Below are 19414 nucleotides of genomic sequence, written 5' to 3' on the forward strand. Positions count from 1 at the left end.
TTGAAGCATAACTAAGGACACAAGCCATATCCAGACTACCATTTGAATTGTGCTTATAAATTTGGGAGTAGCAGGTTATCATACTCCAAGAATCCCACTTATACTTCAATGTCTCCATATCTGGGAAAGCATTGGATAACATCTTCAACTGCCCATGGTGTTGTGTAACAAAGTGCCAACTGAATCCATGCTAAAGAAGAAGAGTCTTTTGGTTTGGCCCAAGGGTGGTATTTTCTAAGAGGGGTCGTGGAAAGGGTACTTAAGCACAGCCTACAGCACCCTTCCTCTTCTGGGCTCCTTTGTTCACCGTGTTTAGGCTGTGTCAATTCAAGGCCAAGAGTTATAGGAACAAACATTGTATCTTTTGCAAAGAAAAGAGGCTCTGTAGACTGTTTTCCCAGGGGAAATACTGGGGTGCTTTTTAAGTGAATCATCTGCATCCGCCACACTTGTCCAGGTCTCTTTCTTTTGTGAAGACGGTCTCATTAGTTCTATTGTTCTTTGTGCAGGACACAAATTGGTAAACACCAGACCATGAATTTAAACTAAAGTCACTGAACCAAACCACTCAAATGCCTTTTCCTAGAAGCTGAAGTGTCCAGGTCAGCCATGGGGCAGCCGCTGATAGCCAGCTTTGGGGGGGATTTCCTCTCCTGAACCCTGAAATCCCCTTCTCTCCAGCTCAGGTGGTTACATCACTGGTTTTGGAGGCTCCTAAGAAAACTGCTGAGATGGGGTACCCTAAATATCTGGGACCTCGCACAGGGTATAAGAGGAAGGAAGGTGGGGATCAATGTGCTACCCTGAAGCTGTTGTCACCAGCTCTGGGAAAGGTTCCAAAGAAACAAGTGACAGCGAGGGCAAGAGACCAGAACTGACTTTCTGTCATCGGTAAAACCGAAAAAAAAGTTATATCAGGGACCCTGATATAACTTGCAGAAAGGTGAGTAGCAAGGCTTCCCCTTCGGCCGCAGTCTTCCAGCTCTAGTTCCCACAGCCATCAACTCCTCACCCTGCCTTCTCAGCCTCCAGATCGAGAGGAAGCCACCGGAAGACCCCCAAACACCAGCATCTCCTCAGATAAAAGAAAGGGTCCATCTTGCTCGGAACTAACATGGACCAAGATGCCCCAGCTAAGCCCAGTGAACAAAAGGTAATGTGGTTTTCTCCTGGAGGTCTCGGTCTTGCTCCCAGCAAGGGTAGTACGTTGCAGCAGCAACTGTAACTTGTGCACCAGGGTTCTCCTCTGAGCAGGGAGGATCCTGACAAAGGCCGAGAAGACTCAGGAGTTGAAGCCCCGGCCTTCCTTTTCTGTACTCTCTTCTCCACTGCAGCCAAGTATTCTGAGTCTGAAACCTGGGTAAGACAGAGCCAGCAGCACACATTAGATACAGAACACATAGCCACTCAGGAGAGGCTCTTATTTTGAAGTGGAGGGCAATAAGCATCAGGGTCAACTTAGCAGTCTCCAGCAATGCCAAACCTGGTGATGCTCTGCTCTTCCCTCTACACATGCAGACCATCCCAGGAATGGGGATGAAAGCAGAAGAGAGGACAGATTCAGAGGTGCTAAGGGTGGGCAGGGAAATCACACACCTGCCTGTGATGGAAGATGAGGTGGCTGTGTTTCCCAGTAGACCCCAGAGGGCCCAAGCTGCTAAGCTCTGAATGTGGTTGGGGTAACAAAGATCTGGGCCTCCCAGAGTCCTGCAGAAAAGACTCCTGACGGTCATTGGCAGGGAGGGTGAAGATTGACAAGGCCCCTTCAATGCTTCCTCATTGTCCCATGGAGACAGCTTTGTTCCTAAAGCACCACTGGGCTTCAGAAAGTTCTGGGTGGCCTAGTGATGTTGGCCTTTATGTGAGCCTGTGGTGTCAGAAAGCCAGCCATGCAGGGAACCTGGATTTGGTGAATATTAATCAAACTGGGGACTAGGTGCAGCCACACCCTGGGAGAGCCTAGAGAGGACCAGCTAAGGCAGGGAAGAGCAGGACTGCCCTTGACAGTAGTCCCCAAGGGAGGGGACATGGTAAATTGTGGTAGGAAGAGAGCTGGAAGATGTAAGAAACCTGGGCCTTGTCAAACTAAGTCACAGTTTGTCTTGGCCTCTAGACAATAGGGCAGCCAAAGGCTCTATAGATGTAGCTGAGCAGAGCTAAGCTTGGTTAACAAGTGGCTAGGAGCCTCAAGTTTTTTTCCTTTTCTCCTCTCTCTTTCCTTCTCCTTTTATCTCCCCTTTTCCTTTACCTCTTGCATTTCTCCTTATTGCTATCTCCTCTCTCCTCCTCTGATTCAATCTTGCACTACTGCCCGTGGCTTTCTATGGTATAGTTGGGAGTGAAGAAGGTTCCTCACCTCACTAAACCACTGACTTAGAGTCGGAGCACTGATCATTCTTACAACTGGTAAAGCATGCATTCATGTTAAAAGAAAAGAGAGTGGCACCTGTAGATCCAGAGAACTGCAGCCAAACACCCATGAAAGTCCTCAGAGAACACAGAAGATATGTGTAAGATATGATCTGTCTTCTTAATCACTGAGACGTGACCCCATTGGGGGGTCCCTTGACAGAAGCACTGGGCTCCTGTTCCCAGTAGCTGCCCACAGGGCTCACACTCTGCTCTGGATCTGGTTTCAGAGTGTAAGCATAGAAGGATGCGGCATAGGGCTTTGCTTTCAGTGAGCTACCAAGGCCAGCAGGAGAATGTAGAACAGAGGGTAGAATGGAGATGGGGAAGGTCCAAGAGGACTTTCTAGAGAAGATGGTGAAGAACGGCACCCTACAGCCAACGGGGTGACAGGGTGACAATTTAGTTTTAACCCAGTTGTACAGGGACAGTGAAACAGAAACATCCCCGCTGAAAGAATTCCCCTCTGCAAGGGAGAAAGGAGAAAAACCAGAGGGGTAATATCCTTCATTCCAGGAATTTTGTACCCCCAACAAGTTGTCTGTCCTGTACTGAGAAACATCTGTATTTCCCCAGAGAAGGGCAGATCCCTGAGACCGCCCCTTCCAGACAAAGTTGCTTTTTACACTCTTTCTGGTCTTTGCCTCCCACCAGTTTAGAGCTCCCCTGGGATGCTAGGGCTGGGACCTCACAGAGGAATTTGTCTCTTTTAAACACAGAAATCTCATGAGTAAGGCAAACTCATGAGCAAATCTTCCTGGCAGCACCTCACTTGCCAGGACAGGCAGTTCCCTGGCCCTGCCTTTCGGGTAGAGCTACCCAGCTACTGGAACAAACTGAGAATGCACAGCCAGAGTGCCGAGCCCTGGACTCCGGACCACTCTCTCTAGCTTCTCACAAGCCTCCCTCTGGCCTCTTGTCTTTGGCTGCAGGTCCCCAGCTTGAGAACAAGATGGGAAATACTTCTTCTCATACTCTGTCTGCTCCATGGTGAGTCCATAAACAGCCAGGCTTCAGAGACCGTGGGAGAGCTGGCAGTGGAACTCAGAACCAACCAGGCAGATCTACTGCCTTCTTTCCTGGGATCCAACGTCACTGCACAGTGGATCTTCTGAGCTCTGGGAAATGAAGGCCATGAGAGCTTAGGGGAGACTGCATGTGCCTAGCTCAATGCTATCTAGAATAGTCAAGCACACACACACACACACACACACACACACACACACACACACACGCCACCTAGGCCCCCACCTCCACCCCTGCTCTCTGCCATTCTAAGGTTCCAAGGACTGCCAAACATAAATGTTACAGGCTTAGTGTCTGCTCCTTTGACAAACACTTAAGCGCCAGGCCCAACACTAACAACATAAAAGTGGAGACCCTATCCTACACATAAAGAAGTCAGTAAACAAAGGAATTACATGATTAAAAATATAACTGGTCACTCATGTAATGGGTATTTATAAAGGGCTTAGTATGTGTCAGGAGCTGAGGACAATTCCATTAGCGATAGAATCCAGTCCAGGTAGTACTTGCAGCCTGGCATGCTGAGGCAGCCAGGTGTAGACCAGGCAAGAGGGTAACTGATCCTTTCCTCATGCAGCGGTGCCTACATTTTGTTATGATGGTAATGGGGAGTCACTGAAGATTATAGTGTATGTGGAGTATTTATCAGTTAGACTCCAGTCCAGGGATTTGTTCTACAAATCGTTATTGAATTCACTAATGAGCAAAAGTACTGTGATAATACTGTCTGGCTCATCGACAAGTCACAGTGTAGCAGCAGTCACCGCTGCTGCTCTGTGATGTGTGATGGAGAGTTCTCTAATCTTATTGTACCTCAGGAAGGCACAGGGCCTCTCTGTTCACATACAGAAAACAGACCAGTCACTTTATGTCTCTAAGTATTCTAAACTTGACAGTTCTAAGGTCAGTCCGTACTTTAATCCCCACTCAGAGACCTGCTCCTGTATCCCTGCATGACCACAGGCTCTGTGAACATTAAGAGGTGTGGTCTCTGGCTCCTTGCCCCCGTTCTGCCACTTAATACCCAGCAGATTCAGAGTAAGCTGGAGGCCGTGAGGATTGATCTCTTACTCCATGGAATGCTGGGACAGGGACTAGAGCTGACCTCACACTTCATTCCTAAGAATAGATTTGTAGGCATTTGGTGGCACCTGATAGCTCGACTTCTCTCTTCACCCAGGTTCATCCATGACCCCTCCACGCAGAAGGTCCCATTCCAGATGGCTGCAGGCTGGCTCTCCTCAGTTCAGGACCCATCTCTACACTGTGGAAGCACACACAGCTCCCACACCCCTTTGCTGCTGGAAGAACTCCCTTTCAGGTATAGAGCCTCTTCTCCCTCTGTCTGGCCACAGATCTCCTTTGTCAAACTAAGTCTTATCCCAGTGTAAGGCCTGCCCCAACTGCAGGCCTCACTCCCAGTTCCTGCCCCAGTCCCCAGTAGAAGTCAGAGCAACATACTACACTATGGTTAAACAATGATGGAGATGAGTGAGACCCTGCCCCACTCCCCCTTCATCCAGCAAGAAGCAGAGACTTAGCAATAGGGTCCCCAGGTGAGTTAATCCTAAATACCAGCCCATTCTTTAATTCTCACAGTTGACTAGTATATAATATAAATCCTTAAATCATTATGGAAGCCAAGAGCTATAGTTAGTAGCTCACCACGTGAGTACTTGAGGTATTGTGTAGGGTTAGTGGGGTCCCAGCAGCCTCAGGGCATGGCTGCTGGGGGAGGCAGGTTGTGGAAGTTGGACCACGCCTACCCTACTGTTGGGTTGTGGGGAAGCCACAGGCAGGACGCTGCTGCTCCAAGGATGGCAGGATGGCGCAGTCTGAGGTCCTGGGGACAGCCAGAACTGGCTGGGGGCTGGGGGATGTCCCCAGACCTGCAAGGAGGCCAGGGATGCCTGGTTCTCAGGCTCTTGGGCACCCTGGTGCTGCTGGGAGCCTCAGAAGAGCTAAGAACAGAGTGAGGGCCTGCGGACCTGATCTAGCCCAGGGCAGAGGGGGAAAAGGGAAAATTCGCTGGATCCTGAGGGGAGAGTCTTGATGGCAGAAGGCTGGGTTTGGCTTAACTTGGTTGAGGCAGTGGCTGGGTGCTGAGAGAGACCTTCTATAGGAGATTAGATGGTGGCTTTTTAGGTGAAAGCCTTCTCCATTGCTCCCCATGGTGGATCCCAATGAAAAGAGGCAGTCATGGTTTTAAGGCATTTATTGTCATGGTGGAAAGTGGATGAGTAAAACCGTACCCCATTTCTCAGGGCGGGCCAGAGGTTAAACACCTTTTGCAGGGAGGAGTGTCTGGGAAGGAGAGTTTATTGGCTAAGTCTCCAGGCCTTTAGGTACCTCATTAAAATGGAGATCTGTCTTGAGTCTACGTGACCACAGGTCATGTCCTCTACCTGTGGAGGGGTTCGGGACATTGCCCTTACATGCCTAATGGTCACAAATCTATGGAGGGCTACGGCCTCGTGCCAGGAGCCTGGTTCCCAGGGAGCAGGTTGAAACGCCTTCCGTCCCTTTAGGGTCACTGGGGTTTCTAGTGTTAGCTCAATCAGGAACCAGACTGCCTTTCACGATCCTACAGTATTGGTTCTTAATTTCGGTATTAATAAAAAAGTTAGTGTATTGCAAGAGTCCATCAAAGATTCTCAATCAGCAAAGCCAGTCTGCTGCATCCTCCTGATTTATGGTGGCACAGTGACCCTTTCAAATGTGTCAGCTCTAGGACACAGAATTCTTAGAATCTAGGGTGGGAACAATTTAATAATAAAATTTTAATAATTTCAATGATAATTAATATTCTTGACTGTTAATGATAAACTGTAATACCAGTAACCTTTATCATGTGGTTTGTGGTATGTTGTTTAATTAAGCCTTCATTGGTATTGATACAACCAAAGCATTTATGGTTGCTACTCTCCTGTAATTAGACCTTAGGTCCCAGGTAAGATACAAGTCACTTAGAAATTCATCTGCACTCAGGAGGTGGCTGTCTTTATGCTCTGCTGTTGTTATCTTAAAACTCTTTTGTTGCTGTTGTTGGGTTGTCTATGTTTTGTTGGTCCAGTTTTTTAGCTTCATGTGTATTAATATAATGAATTCATATATAACAATGGGCTTTACCATGATATTTCACAGATGTATGTAATGTGTTTAGTTCATATTCACCCCCTTCCATTCTAGCTAATCCTCTTCCTTTTTCTAAGTAGTTGCCTCCAAGTCTCGTGTGTGTGTGTGTGTGTGTGTGTGTGTGTGTGTGTGTGTGTGTGTGTGTCCCGGTTACCTTAATTAGCTTTGCTTACAGAAGCATGAGTGAAGGTTACACTTTGATCATTTGCCTGCATGTATGTCTGTGTGAGGGTGTCAGATGCCCGGGAATTGGAGTTACAGAGAGTTGAAAGCTGACACGTGGATGCTGGGAATTAAACCCGTGTCCTCTGGAAGAACCACTGAGCCATCATCTCTTCAGCCTGACCTTTTGGCTGAATTTTTGATAGGTCTTATACATCTAGCTATTCATTCACTTCTTTTGGATTCCTGGTTAGTGGGATATGTGTCTTTAAGGCATGTGCTAATAACTTTCTGCCTTTCACTAGTACATCTGACACTCCCCTTTCATCTCTAGGTTTATTACTCTGGTCTCCTCTTTCTGTTAGTTTGACTGAGAGTTTGTCAACCTTGTTTACCTTTACAAAGGATGAACTCTCTCTGCTTTTACATTCCTTTTTACTTCCATTCCATTACTTTCTGCTATGACCTTAAGTATTTCATTCCATGGAGTGGCTTTATTTAGATTTAGTTTGTTCTTGTTTTTCCAAGAACTTAAGGTAAATCATTAAGCCATTTATTTAAGGTGTCCATGATTGATTTTTAACATATATGCATTTTCCTCTTAGGATTGCCCTCAATATATCCCACACATTTTGCTAGGTTGTATTTTTATTTTAATTCTATTTCTTATTGATTTCTTCTATAAACATCCTTCAGTGGTGTGCTGCCTAGTTTCCAAGAGTTTTTGTGTATTTGGGGGTCATTTAGCCACTGAATTTTAATTTATTCAATGGTACTGATACAGAATACAAGGAATTATTTTGATTTTCCTATTTTGTTAGAATTTGCATTGTGTCCTAACATATGACCCATTGATCTGCTGAGAAGAATGTGCATTCTGCTATGTTTGGATGAAATATTCTATAGAGATTTGCCAGGTCCACTGACCCATCTCACCTTATGATGTCATCTTACTCAGATGGTTCTGTGTTGTGTTTTGTTTGGGTTTTTTTTGTTTGTTTGTTTGGTTGGTTTTTGTTAGGATGACCATCTACTGATTAGGGGGTTTGAGGTCACCAGCTCTTATGTTAGCATTAATCTATGCCTTTACATATAGCATATTTGCTTTATGAAACTGGGTACACCTGGGTTCTGCATGTGTTCAGAATTGAGAACTGCTCCCTCAGTCATCAAGAAATAGCCTCTGTGTCTCTCTTGATGTTATTAGAAAAACAACACTTGCTTGTTTCCAAGATCAGTTTGCTTGGCTCATTTTTTCCCCCATAGTCTCGCCATACTAAAGTGGTATTAATCCACCTTTTATGGGAAATTGAGAGCTGTGCATTAATTCCTGTCAATGTTTATTGAACTTGTTTGGCATTTTCTTATTCCTCTTGCTTAACTATTATTATTAAAGAGTGGTTTGTTCTTTCCTGTGGCCTCATTTGTTGTTCTCTTCAATCTGAGCAATTTCCATTTTTATCTTCTATTAAGCTGGATTGGCATTCAGCATATTTTTACGGTGAAAACATTTTTCCTTCAATGACAGATAACTTAGCTGGGCAACACAGTGATTACCTTTCAGGATCGGAAGCGTATGGCTTTGAAAGTTTCTATGGAGGAGTCTGTTATGTATGGGTCTGCCTTGATATGCAACTGGATGCTTCTCGGGCATTTTCAATGCATTTTCTTTCTTCTGTATATTTAGTAGATTAATTATCATATCACAAGGGGACTTCTTTTCTGGTCTTTTCTATGTGGTGTTCTAAATGTTTCCTGTATCTGAATTGGCATCTCTTAATTATTTAAAATTTCCTGCTTTGATTTTACTGAAAATGAAAATTTCTTCTTCTTCTTCTTCTTCTTCTTCTTCTTCTTCTTCTTCTTCTTCCTCTTCCTCTTCCTCCTCCTGCTGCTGCCCCTCTTCCTCTTCCTCCTCTTCTTCTTCTCCTTCTCCTCCTTTCCCTCCTCCTCCTCCCCTTCCTTCTTCTATGCCAGTGAGTCTTAAGTTGATCTTCCATGATGCCCCACATATCTTTATAGTACCCCCTATAGCCACACACTAGTCACCTCTGTCCTTGTTGGAGTGTGCCAATTTCTCCACCTTGTCTTCTAGCTCAAATATTCTGACCATTCTATTGATGAGGATTTCCACAGAACTTCCAAGTCCCTAGTGTGTTTTTCATTCCAGTATTTCAGTTTGGATTTTCCTCTGTGTTTCCATTTCTTTATAGAATTTCTGTATCTCTTATTCACTTCCTTACTCTAATTCACCTTTGTGCTCTTATGAGATTCTTCTCTTCTCTTCTCTTCTCTTCTCTTCTCTTCTCTTCTCTTCTCTTCTCTTCTCTTCTCTTCTCTTCTCTTCTCTCCTCTCCTCTCCTCTCNAATGTCTTTTGGTCACGTTCACCTCTTACCCCTAACTCCTTCCAGACCCACTGCCAGCTTCTTATGCCCCACAGACTCCAATCTCTGCCACCCGTCTCCTCTCCTCTCCTCTCCTCTCCTCTCCTCTCCTTTTCTTTCTTTCTTTCTTTCTTTCTTTCTTTCTTTCTTTCTTTCTTTCTTTCTTTCTTTCTTACAGTCCAGTCATTGCCTCCTTCCTGGTCCACCCTCCCACAGTCCCTCATCCTATTCCTCCTTCTCCTGTCTTCAAGATGATGTCCCTCCCCTCCCAGGCCTCCGCACTTCCTGGGGCCTCAAGTCTCTCAAGGGTTAGGTGTATCTTCTCTCACTGAGGCCAGACCAAGCTGTATATCTGTTGGGGGACCTCAGACCAACTCGTGTATGCTGCCTGGTTGGTGTCCCAGTGTCTGAGAGATCTCAGGGGTCCAGGTTAGTTGAGACTGCTGACCTTCCCTTAGGGTCACCCTCCTCCTCAACTTCTTCCACCCTTTCCCTAATTCAACCACAGGGGTCCCCAACTTCAGTCCAATGGTTGGGTGTAAGTATCTGCATCTGTTTCAGTCACCTGTTTGTTGTGCCTCTGAGAGAACAACCATGCTAGACTCCAGTCTATAAGCACAATAGCATCAGTATCAGTGTCAGGCCTTGGACCCTCCCCTTGAGATGGATCCCAGTTGGGGCTGGTCATTGGACCCTCTTTCCCTCAGTCTCTTCTCCATTTTTGTCCCTGCAGTTCTTTTAGACAAGAACAGTTCTGGGTCAGAATGGCAGTGATGGCAACCCTATCCCTCTACTTAATGCCCTATCTTTCTACTGTTGGGCATTTCATCTAAGGTCCCTCCCTTTAAATCCTAAGAGTCTCTTACCTCCTAGATCTCTAGTACTTTCTAGAGGGTCCCCCCACTTCCCACTCCTGAGGTTGCATATTTCCATTCATTCTGCTGGCCCTCAGAGCTTCTCTTCTTTCTCCCCTCCATACCTGATCATGTTCCTTTTTTTCCCTCCCCCTCCCCTCTCCCACACAGGTTCCCCCACCCCCACCCCCTGTGATTGTTTTCTTCTCTCTCCAAAGTGGGATTGAATTCTTTGAAGACTTTATTAGCATTTAATCTAACTTACTAAGATTGGGGACAATGCTGTAGGATTAGTTGTTTTTACAAGATTTAACATAGCCTTGGTTTTCCATGATTCTTATGCTGGGGTTTATATATCTGGGGTTATGTCATTGCTTAGATTTTTGTATCGACAGTATTCTTTTGGATGAAGTATTTGCCATGTTCAGATGAGACTGGGTTGTGGTAGAGCTGAGGTGCAAAGTTCAGTACTAATTCCTCAATTCAGGAACACAGGATGCCAGCTTCGGCCTCTGATCTTCTAGACTAGAATAGTGACTGTGGGAACAGATAGCACCTATGTCCGTTATACCTGCTCAGTAGCAGCAGCAGCACTATAACATCAATAACCACTGGAAGATAAATGAACAAGGTGTATATCCAATCTAGTTACCAAGATTAGGACTCAGAGGAGAGCGGGGTAGACGAGGATGGGAATCGGTTTTATTAATAGGTCAGCTTTGAAAAACACAAGCTGGAAAGGCAGCCTGGAAGGAGGAAGTTGGGATGCTCTTAGGGTACAGATTCTAGAGTTTGTTAAAGCTAAGGAAGGTCATAACCAAGAAATATAAAGAGGAGGGTAGAAAAGAGGCAACACGTGAACTGTGTGTAAGAACAAGAGTAGAGGCTGGCAGCTGGAAAACCGAGAAGAGAAACATACAGAAAAGTGTTAGAATCTAACTGAGCAATGTACAAACCAAGCCGGACTATTATCCTATTACACATATACACACATACACACATACACACATACACACATACACACACACACACACACACACACACACTCACACTCACACAATTGAAAAATAAATCTTAAAAAGGAAAAAATGATTTTCAAATTAACAGTAACAAACAAGAAAGGATAATGATAAAAGTATGTCAGATTTTAAAATGTCAACTTGGTATTTATTATTTGTTGGGATGTGTTTTGAATTCACCCCACCCCCACCTCTGGGATGTATGGAGCTGCACTGATGCAAATTCAGTTCAGACCTGTGGAATATGTCCACACTAAGTAGCACTTCTCTTTTATGTGCCATGATGACCAGCGCCCTCTGTCTGGAGTGGCCTCCTCCTTCTTACAGGCATCCAGATGGAGCTTAGTGGAATGAATGCAGATTCTAGACAGACTTGCAGGGGAACTCCTAACACATATGTGTTAGCCAAATACTGGGTAAGAGTCCTTGTGTTGAGACCTTGAATTCAGCTTCCACTCAGACCTTTGGGCAAAGCCTCCTCCCTCAGTGGCTGTGCTCTCTTCAGTTCTACAGGCCACCTTCCCAGCTGCATTTTCTGACAAGTGGAGTTAGTAATTAACTCTCCAACAGTGACTCTCCTGTACTTGCTGTCTCTGCCTGCAGGTACAAATGCATTGAGAGGCCCACGGCTGGTGACTGGGAACACTGGGGGAGCTGTCACCATTCATTGCCATTATGCCCCCTCCTCAGTCAACAGGCATCAAAGAAAATACTGGTGCCGCCTGGGGTCTCCATTGTGGATCTGTCACACTGTCGTGTCCACCAACCAATACACTCACCCCGACTATCGTGGACGTGCGGCTCTCACTGACGTTCCACAGAGCGGTTTGTTTGTGGTGAGGCTGCTCCAACTGTCCCTGGGTGATGTGGGACTTTACCGATGCGGCATAGGAAACCGAAACGACATGCTGTTCTTCAGCGTGAATCTGACTGTGTCTGCAGGTATGTGCAGATGGATGGCTAAAGGGCCAATTTTTGTAAAGCCAATGTCCAAAAGAAATGATTACAAAAGAAGGTTCAAAAGTCCAAGAAAGTTTTAACCCTTAGGCAATAAAAGGGGGTGAGTGAAGGGGGTAGGAGAAAGACTCTAGGAGGAAAACTTTTGATTTAGATAGAAGTCATCTTCAAGAAGGCAGATAGCAGGGGAAAGCGCCCAACAGAATACACACAGGGTCTCCTGCCTGGCCCTTTCTACCCTGAATGTTGCAGAGTGAATGTTTGAGCTAAGTTTCAAAAATGCTGTGACCTAGGCAATATTTCTCTGGTTCCAGACAACTTGGCATTCAGTCATGCAGAGAAGACATAGCACTGCCGAGGGCTACACGGGAGGACAGAAGGTCTGGGGCTAGACTTTTCTATGGTAGCCCCTTGCTGAGTCCCCCCACCAACTCCCTGAAGACATCTGACACCTCCAAGGCTCTCTTCTAGAGGCTGGATCTAGCCTCTTGGGTGGAGGTGTAAGGGCAGGGTATGTGCCATAAAGCCTGCTCTGCAGAATACCTAGTCAGAGTCCATCTTTCTGGCGAGCATATAAATCCCTTTGAATGCTGCAGTCTGATGCAATCAGCAGCTTCTTTGCCCTTTTGCTGAATGGTAGCGTGCATAGTAGATCAATGAGTAGCTGAATAGGGAATATATAGGCCTGAGGGAAGAAAATAGGAATAAAAAATGTGAATATTTACAAAAGAATAGAAGCCGGTTGAGATGCTCAACTTCTAATTTTTTGGACATTTTGGCAGGAAAATCACATCTCTTAGTGTGGTGCATCCTGCTTAACACATGTTTTGATCAAATACCCTTTGCTGAATCGAGTAGGTGACCCAGATAGCCTTTCTGCTTGGCATTTCTCTCTGTATATCCACACAGGTCCATCCAACACCACCTATGCAGCAGCACCAGCTTCCAGTGAGCCCACCACAGCATCTCCTGGAGCAGCATCCTCAGCAGGCAACGGATGGACCTCAGGCATCACCCAGATCCTAGAAGGCTCAGGCTCAGAATGGGACAGAACAGCTCCAACCACAGGTACCAGCAAAACTACATCTTCAGCCAATGGAAGACAAACCTTAAGAACAGTCAGGACAATGGTTCCAGGGACAGGCAGCAGAGAGGAGGGCTCTATCAAGGCAGCAGTCCCCACTCCAGAGGGTCCGTCTCCAAAATCAAGAAGCATGTCCAGCACAACACAGGGCGTTTGGCTGTGGAGCACTAGGAACTCAGTAGCAACCAGTGTTACCACGAGCGAGGGAAGGAGGCAAGGCACAACCCCAGAGACTGATGGGCCACGAGATGAAACAGACGTCAGCATGTCTCCAGAAGCACCCAGGAAGACCACAGGAACCACGAGGCCATCGGCCCTGATCTCAGAACATGTGACCTGGGAAACTCTCCAAGACAAAACAGAAGTGTCTAAGCAACAAATGCTGCACTCCCTGGAGGAGTTATCACCAGCTCCAAGTGCACAGACCTTAAATGCTACCTGTTTGGAAGTGGCATCCGAGGAAGGAAGGAGCATTGATGGGAGTCTAGAAAACACTACGGAAGAAAGCAGCCCCCCAACCCCAAGCCAGCCTTCAGTAGCAGGCCCTGTGTGGGTTTCTGGCAAGGGGACATCCATGAAGAGGTAAGCCTTGCGTCCTTCTTCTGACTTGGGGCCTCAGGTCTGCCCTGATTCCTGACCAGCTTTCCCTTGTATCTTACCAGTCAGTAAAGGGTGGGATAGAAGGCATAACCGTCAGCTACCTTCCTTCACACCTCAGAGCCCATGCCGTGATGATGCTCTCTGAATGCTTGCCAGTGGTTTGCAAGCAAAAATCTAAATAAGATGAAGTCACTTTTAAGCCAGACCCTTGGGACTTTCTGCTTAATGTGGGGAGCAGAACTCCAGAGAAGGGACATAAGTTGCTAAAGGCACAAGGAAAAGATGTCACAGAGCCAATTGACTGGGCCAACATCCTGGCCCTCGCTCATCCTCTCTCTCTCTCTCTCAATGTGGCATATTGTGGCTCATGCGCAGGAGAGTGGAGCGAGGCAAAGGACTGGGGCTTTAGGAGCTGACGAGAGCAGTTCTGCTGGGAACAAGTTACAGGGACAAGGGTAGCCAATTAGCCTGGAACTCGGTTTGTCCACCTGTGAAATGAGAGAAGTGAGATATCCATCTTAGTACTCCATCTAGTTCTGACCTCCGTGGTCCTCTGCTCATCTCTTCCTCCCCCAATTCCTCCCCTGCAGTGCTCTGACAGAAGGAGAAAGCCACACTCGGATCCTGACTCCAGTCTCCACTGTGCTGGCCCTGCTTCTAATTGCTGCTCTAATCCTATTGAAAAGGAGCCTTGGCAGACAGAGGACCTGTGAGTTGAGCTGAAGTAACCCAAGTCTAGGGAAAGAACTGGTTCTTTCCACCCAATAGCCTTAGGGCTGAGTCGTGTTAGACCGAGCGGGTCAAGTTAGATGGAGTGGCCGCACGTTGGGATGTTGAAAAGGTGAATTCTAGTCTGAGCCATCTAACTATGCTTGGTTGTGTAAGAGTCCCACAGATACAGACTCTTGATGTGAATGTTCCATGCTGTGTGGTCTTGGTGAAAAGAGACTGAGGATTTCTGGGAGCCATTAAGAGAGGCTGAGGTTCTCAGGGCCAGGGATCAAATCATCTGGACCAATCATTATGTTCTAAGGGCCTAGCTACTAGACTTGTGTCTTGGGAAATTCTCATAGCCTTCTATGTGTCTCTATGCAGCTCAGAAGAAAGGAAGGGTACCCAGGATCACTCTAATTCAGATGACACATTTCGTACCAGATAAGCTCCCTGATGAGGGAAAGAACTTTCAACAGAGTGACCTTCTTCCTCCCCAAGCCAGCCTGACCGTCCTGGAGAATGACCCAAGAGCCTGATGATGGGCAGGTAAATAGCTCAGTCACCATGAAGGGAAGACCAAACCCAAACAGCTTCATCCTCTTCTCCTTCCCCTCCACCTACACGAAGCTAACTGAGTTCAGTCTCCACCTGGAGACATAGGAGCATACCAGCTTGGGCCTCAGAAGGCCAGGCATTCTCTGAAGCTAAAGATGACAATACAAGGACTCAAAGAAGTCTTCAAGAAAGGTCTCGAGGTCTGACTGTTCTTCAGCTGCCTAGCCTTCTGTCCCTTACAAGCTTTTCTTTCAGAGAGGAGTGTGCTGGGGTGAGATAGCTCCAGAAACAGCAGTGTGCATCACTGCTGCCTCTGGGCACCTTTCCTTCTCTCTGCCTGTTAGTACTAAGCCTGCTGCTCACATTTAACAGTATTCTCATATACCAGGCTTGCCTGAGCAAGCACAACCATAACTCCTTAAGGACACTAATTGTATTTAATCTATTCCACTACATCTCCAGTGGGACTTCAGCAAATTAAACACCCATAACTGTTTGGCTGGGGATGGCATGGACTTAGTGGGCACTGAGGATCCTCCTGGCAAGAGTTCTGAACACCCAAGGGTCTCCATTCATTTTGTTTGGGGGTTCACTAGATGTTGTGTCAGTATGTAGTCTCTGCATGAGACAGGAAGAAAGAGCCTCCACTCTTCATATCGTAACTCCCTATTTGACTCTGTTCTCATTACACTGTAGGTCTTTGGGCCAGGTCAAGATTTTCTGGGATTTCCCTAAATGATGGAAGAAAGGGGTACTTTTCATTATCAATCTCCTCTTGTTCCACTGTTTATGAATCTTTTGTATCAAAGGCTGTGGACAAGGCTGGAGATGGTTTGGGAAAGACAGAAGGACAAATGAGAGGAATTTTTTGTGAATTCTGTCTTATAACAGTATCTGTTGGGGAACTTTTCCCCACTGTTGAGCCCACCATCTTTTCAGCAATCACAACTGGTATTTTCTTTACCAGATATGCTAGCAAGTGCTCTGTATTCTGTACTTGGGCAGTGCAGGCATTGAGCAACATAAGCTGTAGGGGAAGAAAAGTCCCAACACCAATTTAAGAACTGTCACACTGACGTTATCAGAAGGCTCAGTCTTGCCTTCTAAGCTGTCAGTGGCATTAAGTCCTTCAGAAATACCTATTCACCTATGTCCCCAGACACTGTACCAAGAAAGCCAAGGGAAATATCCACGGTCCTGATGGGAAACCTGTCATAAGTAAGTAGGCAGATTGAATGCATCTAGCCAGGGGGAAACACAAATCTTTGGATGCTTAATCTAGACAGTGGTTCTCAACCCTTGGGTGGGGTGTCAAATGATCCTTTCCCAAGGGTTGTACATCAGGTATTCTGCATATCAGATATTCATATAATGACTCATAGAAGAAGCAAAATTATGGTTATGAAGAGGCAACAAAAATAATTTTATGGTTGGGAGTCACCCCAACATGAGGAATTGTATTAAAGAGTCACAGCATTAGGGAGGTTGAGAGCCACTGTGTTAGAGGGACTCTGAGGCCTGGTGGAAGCAGTCACTTGTTAGAAGTCACTCAGGTAAGAAAGCTAGTGGAGAGAGAGAGAGAGAGAGAGAGAGAGAGAGAGAGAGAGAGAGAGAGAGAGAGCACATGACCTTGGCCTAGTATCTTTCCACTTCACCACTGCAGTATAACAAAGCAAAGCTTGTCAAAAGTGTGCCACACCACAACCATTGCTCCAGACTATGTTCTACCCACAAGCACAGCCTGCCTGAGAAATCAGTGAGAGAAATGGAACAGGCACCATTGCTTCATTCCATCAATGAACCAGCAGCTCTTGAAGGGTACGTCATTCAGCCGAGACCACTTCATTTATTGATGTCTGGGATGGGCCAAAAGTTCAGACTGTTTGGTGTGCCTATCCAATCAGTCTTTACTGGGAATATCCACAGGACATCACTTCTAGGGATGTTAAGAGGTAGTGAGAGGAAATTAAGTTGTAGCTTTAAGATTTTTGGGGTGTTCTAAATTAATCAACAGATTCTTACATGCAGGGCTTCTCGGGGCATTAGCTGTCCAAGGGAAAATGGTGAGTAACTAAGAGGAGGGACGTGATGTACACTGGACTATTGTGCTTGGCAAAGCCATCGCATTGAACTGGATGTCCTTAGATCATCCCTTCCGGAAGCCAATACATTAAACTAAGACATAGTCAACTTTTCCTCCAAGGGACACACAACAAATACCTTAGATTTGATAACTCAGAAGTCTCAGAGGCATCCACTCAGCCCCACCTCTGTAGCTAGAGAGGGTCCACTGACTATTCTACATTCCAGCAAAACTTTCACAGAAACAGGAAGCTGCATTAGGCCTTCAACCATAATTTGCAATGCCTGTATTAAGTTGTAAGACTCCAAAATACTGTATGTACATACATACATACATACGTACATACATGCATGCATACATATGTACATACACACACACACACATATATATATATATATACATATATATATATGTATATGTATACACACATATGTATACACACACACACACACACACACACACGACCTGTCTCCTCGGGAGCTTCTTGCTTTTCCTTGCTGGAACTTCCCCATCCTCTGAACTGCACTGAGCAGCTGTGCTGTCCTGTCTTGCTGCCCATCTCAGTAGAAGAGGGGAATCGCAGGAACGGATCCCTACCCAGCAGTTAAATAGTGGAGCCAGGGAAGGTTCCAGGAGTGGAGGTGCTTTAAAGGAACCTCAAGATTCACTAGGAGGAGCTGCAGGAGATCCATCTCTGGCCCTGGTGTTTGGAGGGAGGCACGGGTAAGTGAGATCTGAGTAGATGCCAGGAGAAGGAAGTAGGGTAACTCCTGTTGACATTTCTCCTTTATGTCCCAAAGGAAGTACACATGAATGGGGCAGGCTATAAGCTTAATGGGTCAAAGACAAGCCATACAGAGCAGACCAACTCCACCAGCACCATGCTCCTGCCACTGAAGTGAGGAGCAGGGAACACCTCCTTACCTAGCTAGAATCAGAGGCACTTCTGGGGACCACCTCCCTTTCAGGGTTCAGGGATGACACTGATTTTCACAAGATGAAACAGTTGGGCACAGCTCTCTAACACTCCTCTTTCTATTTAGGAATGTAGCTAATGTCTCGTACACATGTCTCTACACAGCTCATTCTATATGCATTGGATGCCATATTTCTGAAGGTAATTGTGCCCATTCCCATCTTAGGGATGAGGACACTGTTAGAGGAAACATCCCCTACTTCCAAGGAAAAGGCAAGCTGGGACATGTGGCCCACCTGCAGTCTCTATCCTTGATCGCTACCACTTTGTCTGCCATCTTGTTTGTAATTGTTGATAGCTGTAATGGAGGACACAGTAAAGAAACCACTGAAATGACTGCTTCATGATGAGAGCGAGCGAGTGAGCAAGCGAGAGAGCAAGACAGAGAGAGAGAGAGAGAGAGAGAGAGAGAGGAGAAAAAGCAGAGAGGACATGGCCAGGCCTGGGGAAGCAGGAAGAGCAGAGAAGAGTGGGAGAAAATATTGAGGCTAGCTTGGGCTTGGGGTAGGGAAAACCTTGCCATTGTATATAGGGCACAGAGGTATGAGGAAGAAGGGTGCGTATGAACTGCAACAGTCTGGGAACTAGCCCAGTGAGAAGGGCCAGAAGGCTGACATTCACTTTGAAATGCATAGCAAGTACGTATGGCTAGGGACTAAAGGAGCCTGGGGCTAGCATGGGCTTTAGTATGCATCCTTGTATGTCAGATGTTTCATCTTCTAGTGGAAAGGGAGATAGGTATGGTCTGTACCTCTTTCTGGTGGACAGAAACTCTTTCATGGGTTCCTAAGGGACGCTGGCAGTATCCTTCAGTAATCCTATACGTCAGCAGACCCTGAGTCAAGACGGTCATTTCTGGGTATTGCCTTTTGGAATTTGGGGAAGTGGAGTTTCCTCTGGACCTGACAATAACCTTGTTTTCTGGTCAGGTGTTTTCCTGCACAGAGTTTCATGAGGTTTCGTGTTTCTCTCCTTGAGACTCCTGTGTGGAAAGTTACACATACAGTCATTTCCAGCCATTTGTTTTCCTTAATCACTAACTGGTTTATTCTAGTCTGAGCCTCGTGGGACATGGAGTAGGGAGAGTTCATGAAGCCAGACTGAAAGCTGAGAGTTCATACACTAGCCCTCAGGTACCTGCTGGCATTTGGAGCAATGGAGCACAGATGTCAAGGACCCATAAGAGTGTCTATGTATCCCAGGTCACTCAGTATAAGTGCTTCTCACTGCGCCCTACTGAGAGACACAGAGTTAGAGGAACTCTCTGGCTGGCAAATGGGGAGAGGGCCTTGACTACGTAAGGAAGGTGGTGGAATTCCCAAGATGCCCATCTTCTTCCTCACCCTCCTGACTTGAGACAAAAGCCTGGCCACTTAAAACAAAGTCTCTGTAGGCTCTTCTCTCTCACCAACAGGCTCCCACTTCAAGGCCTGCTCAGAACATGGCACACAACAG

At 46.3% G+C, this 19414-nt stretch overlaps 1 protein-coding gene across 1 annotated transcript; it reads left to right on the forward strand.

Annotated features, from left to right (window-relative positions):
* Nucleotides 1–793: 793 nt before the first annotated feature.
* On the forward strand, nucleotides 794–16351 carry Fcamr (Fc fragment of IgA and IgM receptor). The gene is given in 8 exon segments (XM_029475560.1): nucleotides 794–891; nucleotides 1255–1360; nucleotides 3174–3399; nucleotides 4616–4756; nucleotides 11594–11932; nucleotides 12857–13613; nucleotides 14222–14340; nucleotides 14727–16351. Coding segments are annotated over 8 exon segments (1941 nt in total). The 3' UTR covers nucleotides 14882–16351.
* The last annotated feature ends 3063 nt before the right edge of the window (nucleotides 16352–19414 follow it).

This window comes from Mus caroli, chromosome 1, assembly GCF_900094665.2.
Source record: "Mus caroli chromosome 1, CAROLI_EIJ_v1.1, whole genome shotgun sequence".
Lineage (NCBI taxonomy): Eukaryota > Metazoa > Chordata > Mammalia > Rodentia > Muridae > Mus > Mus caroli.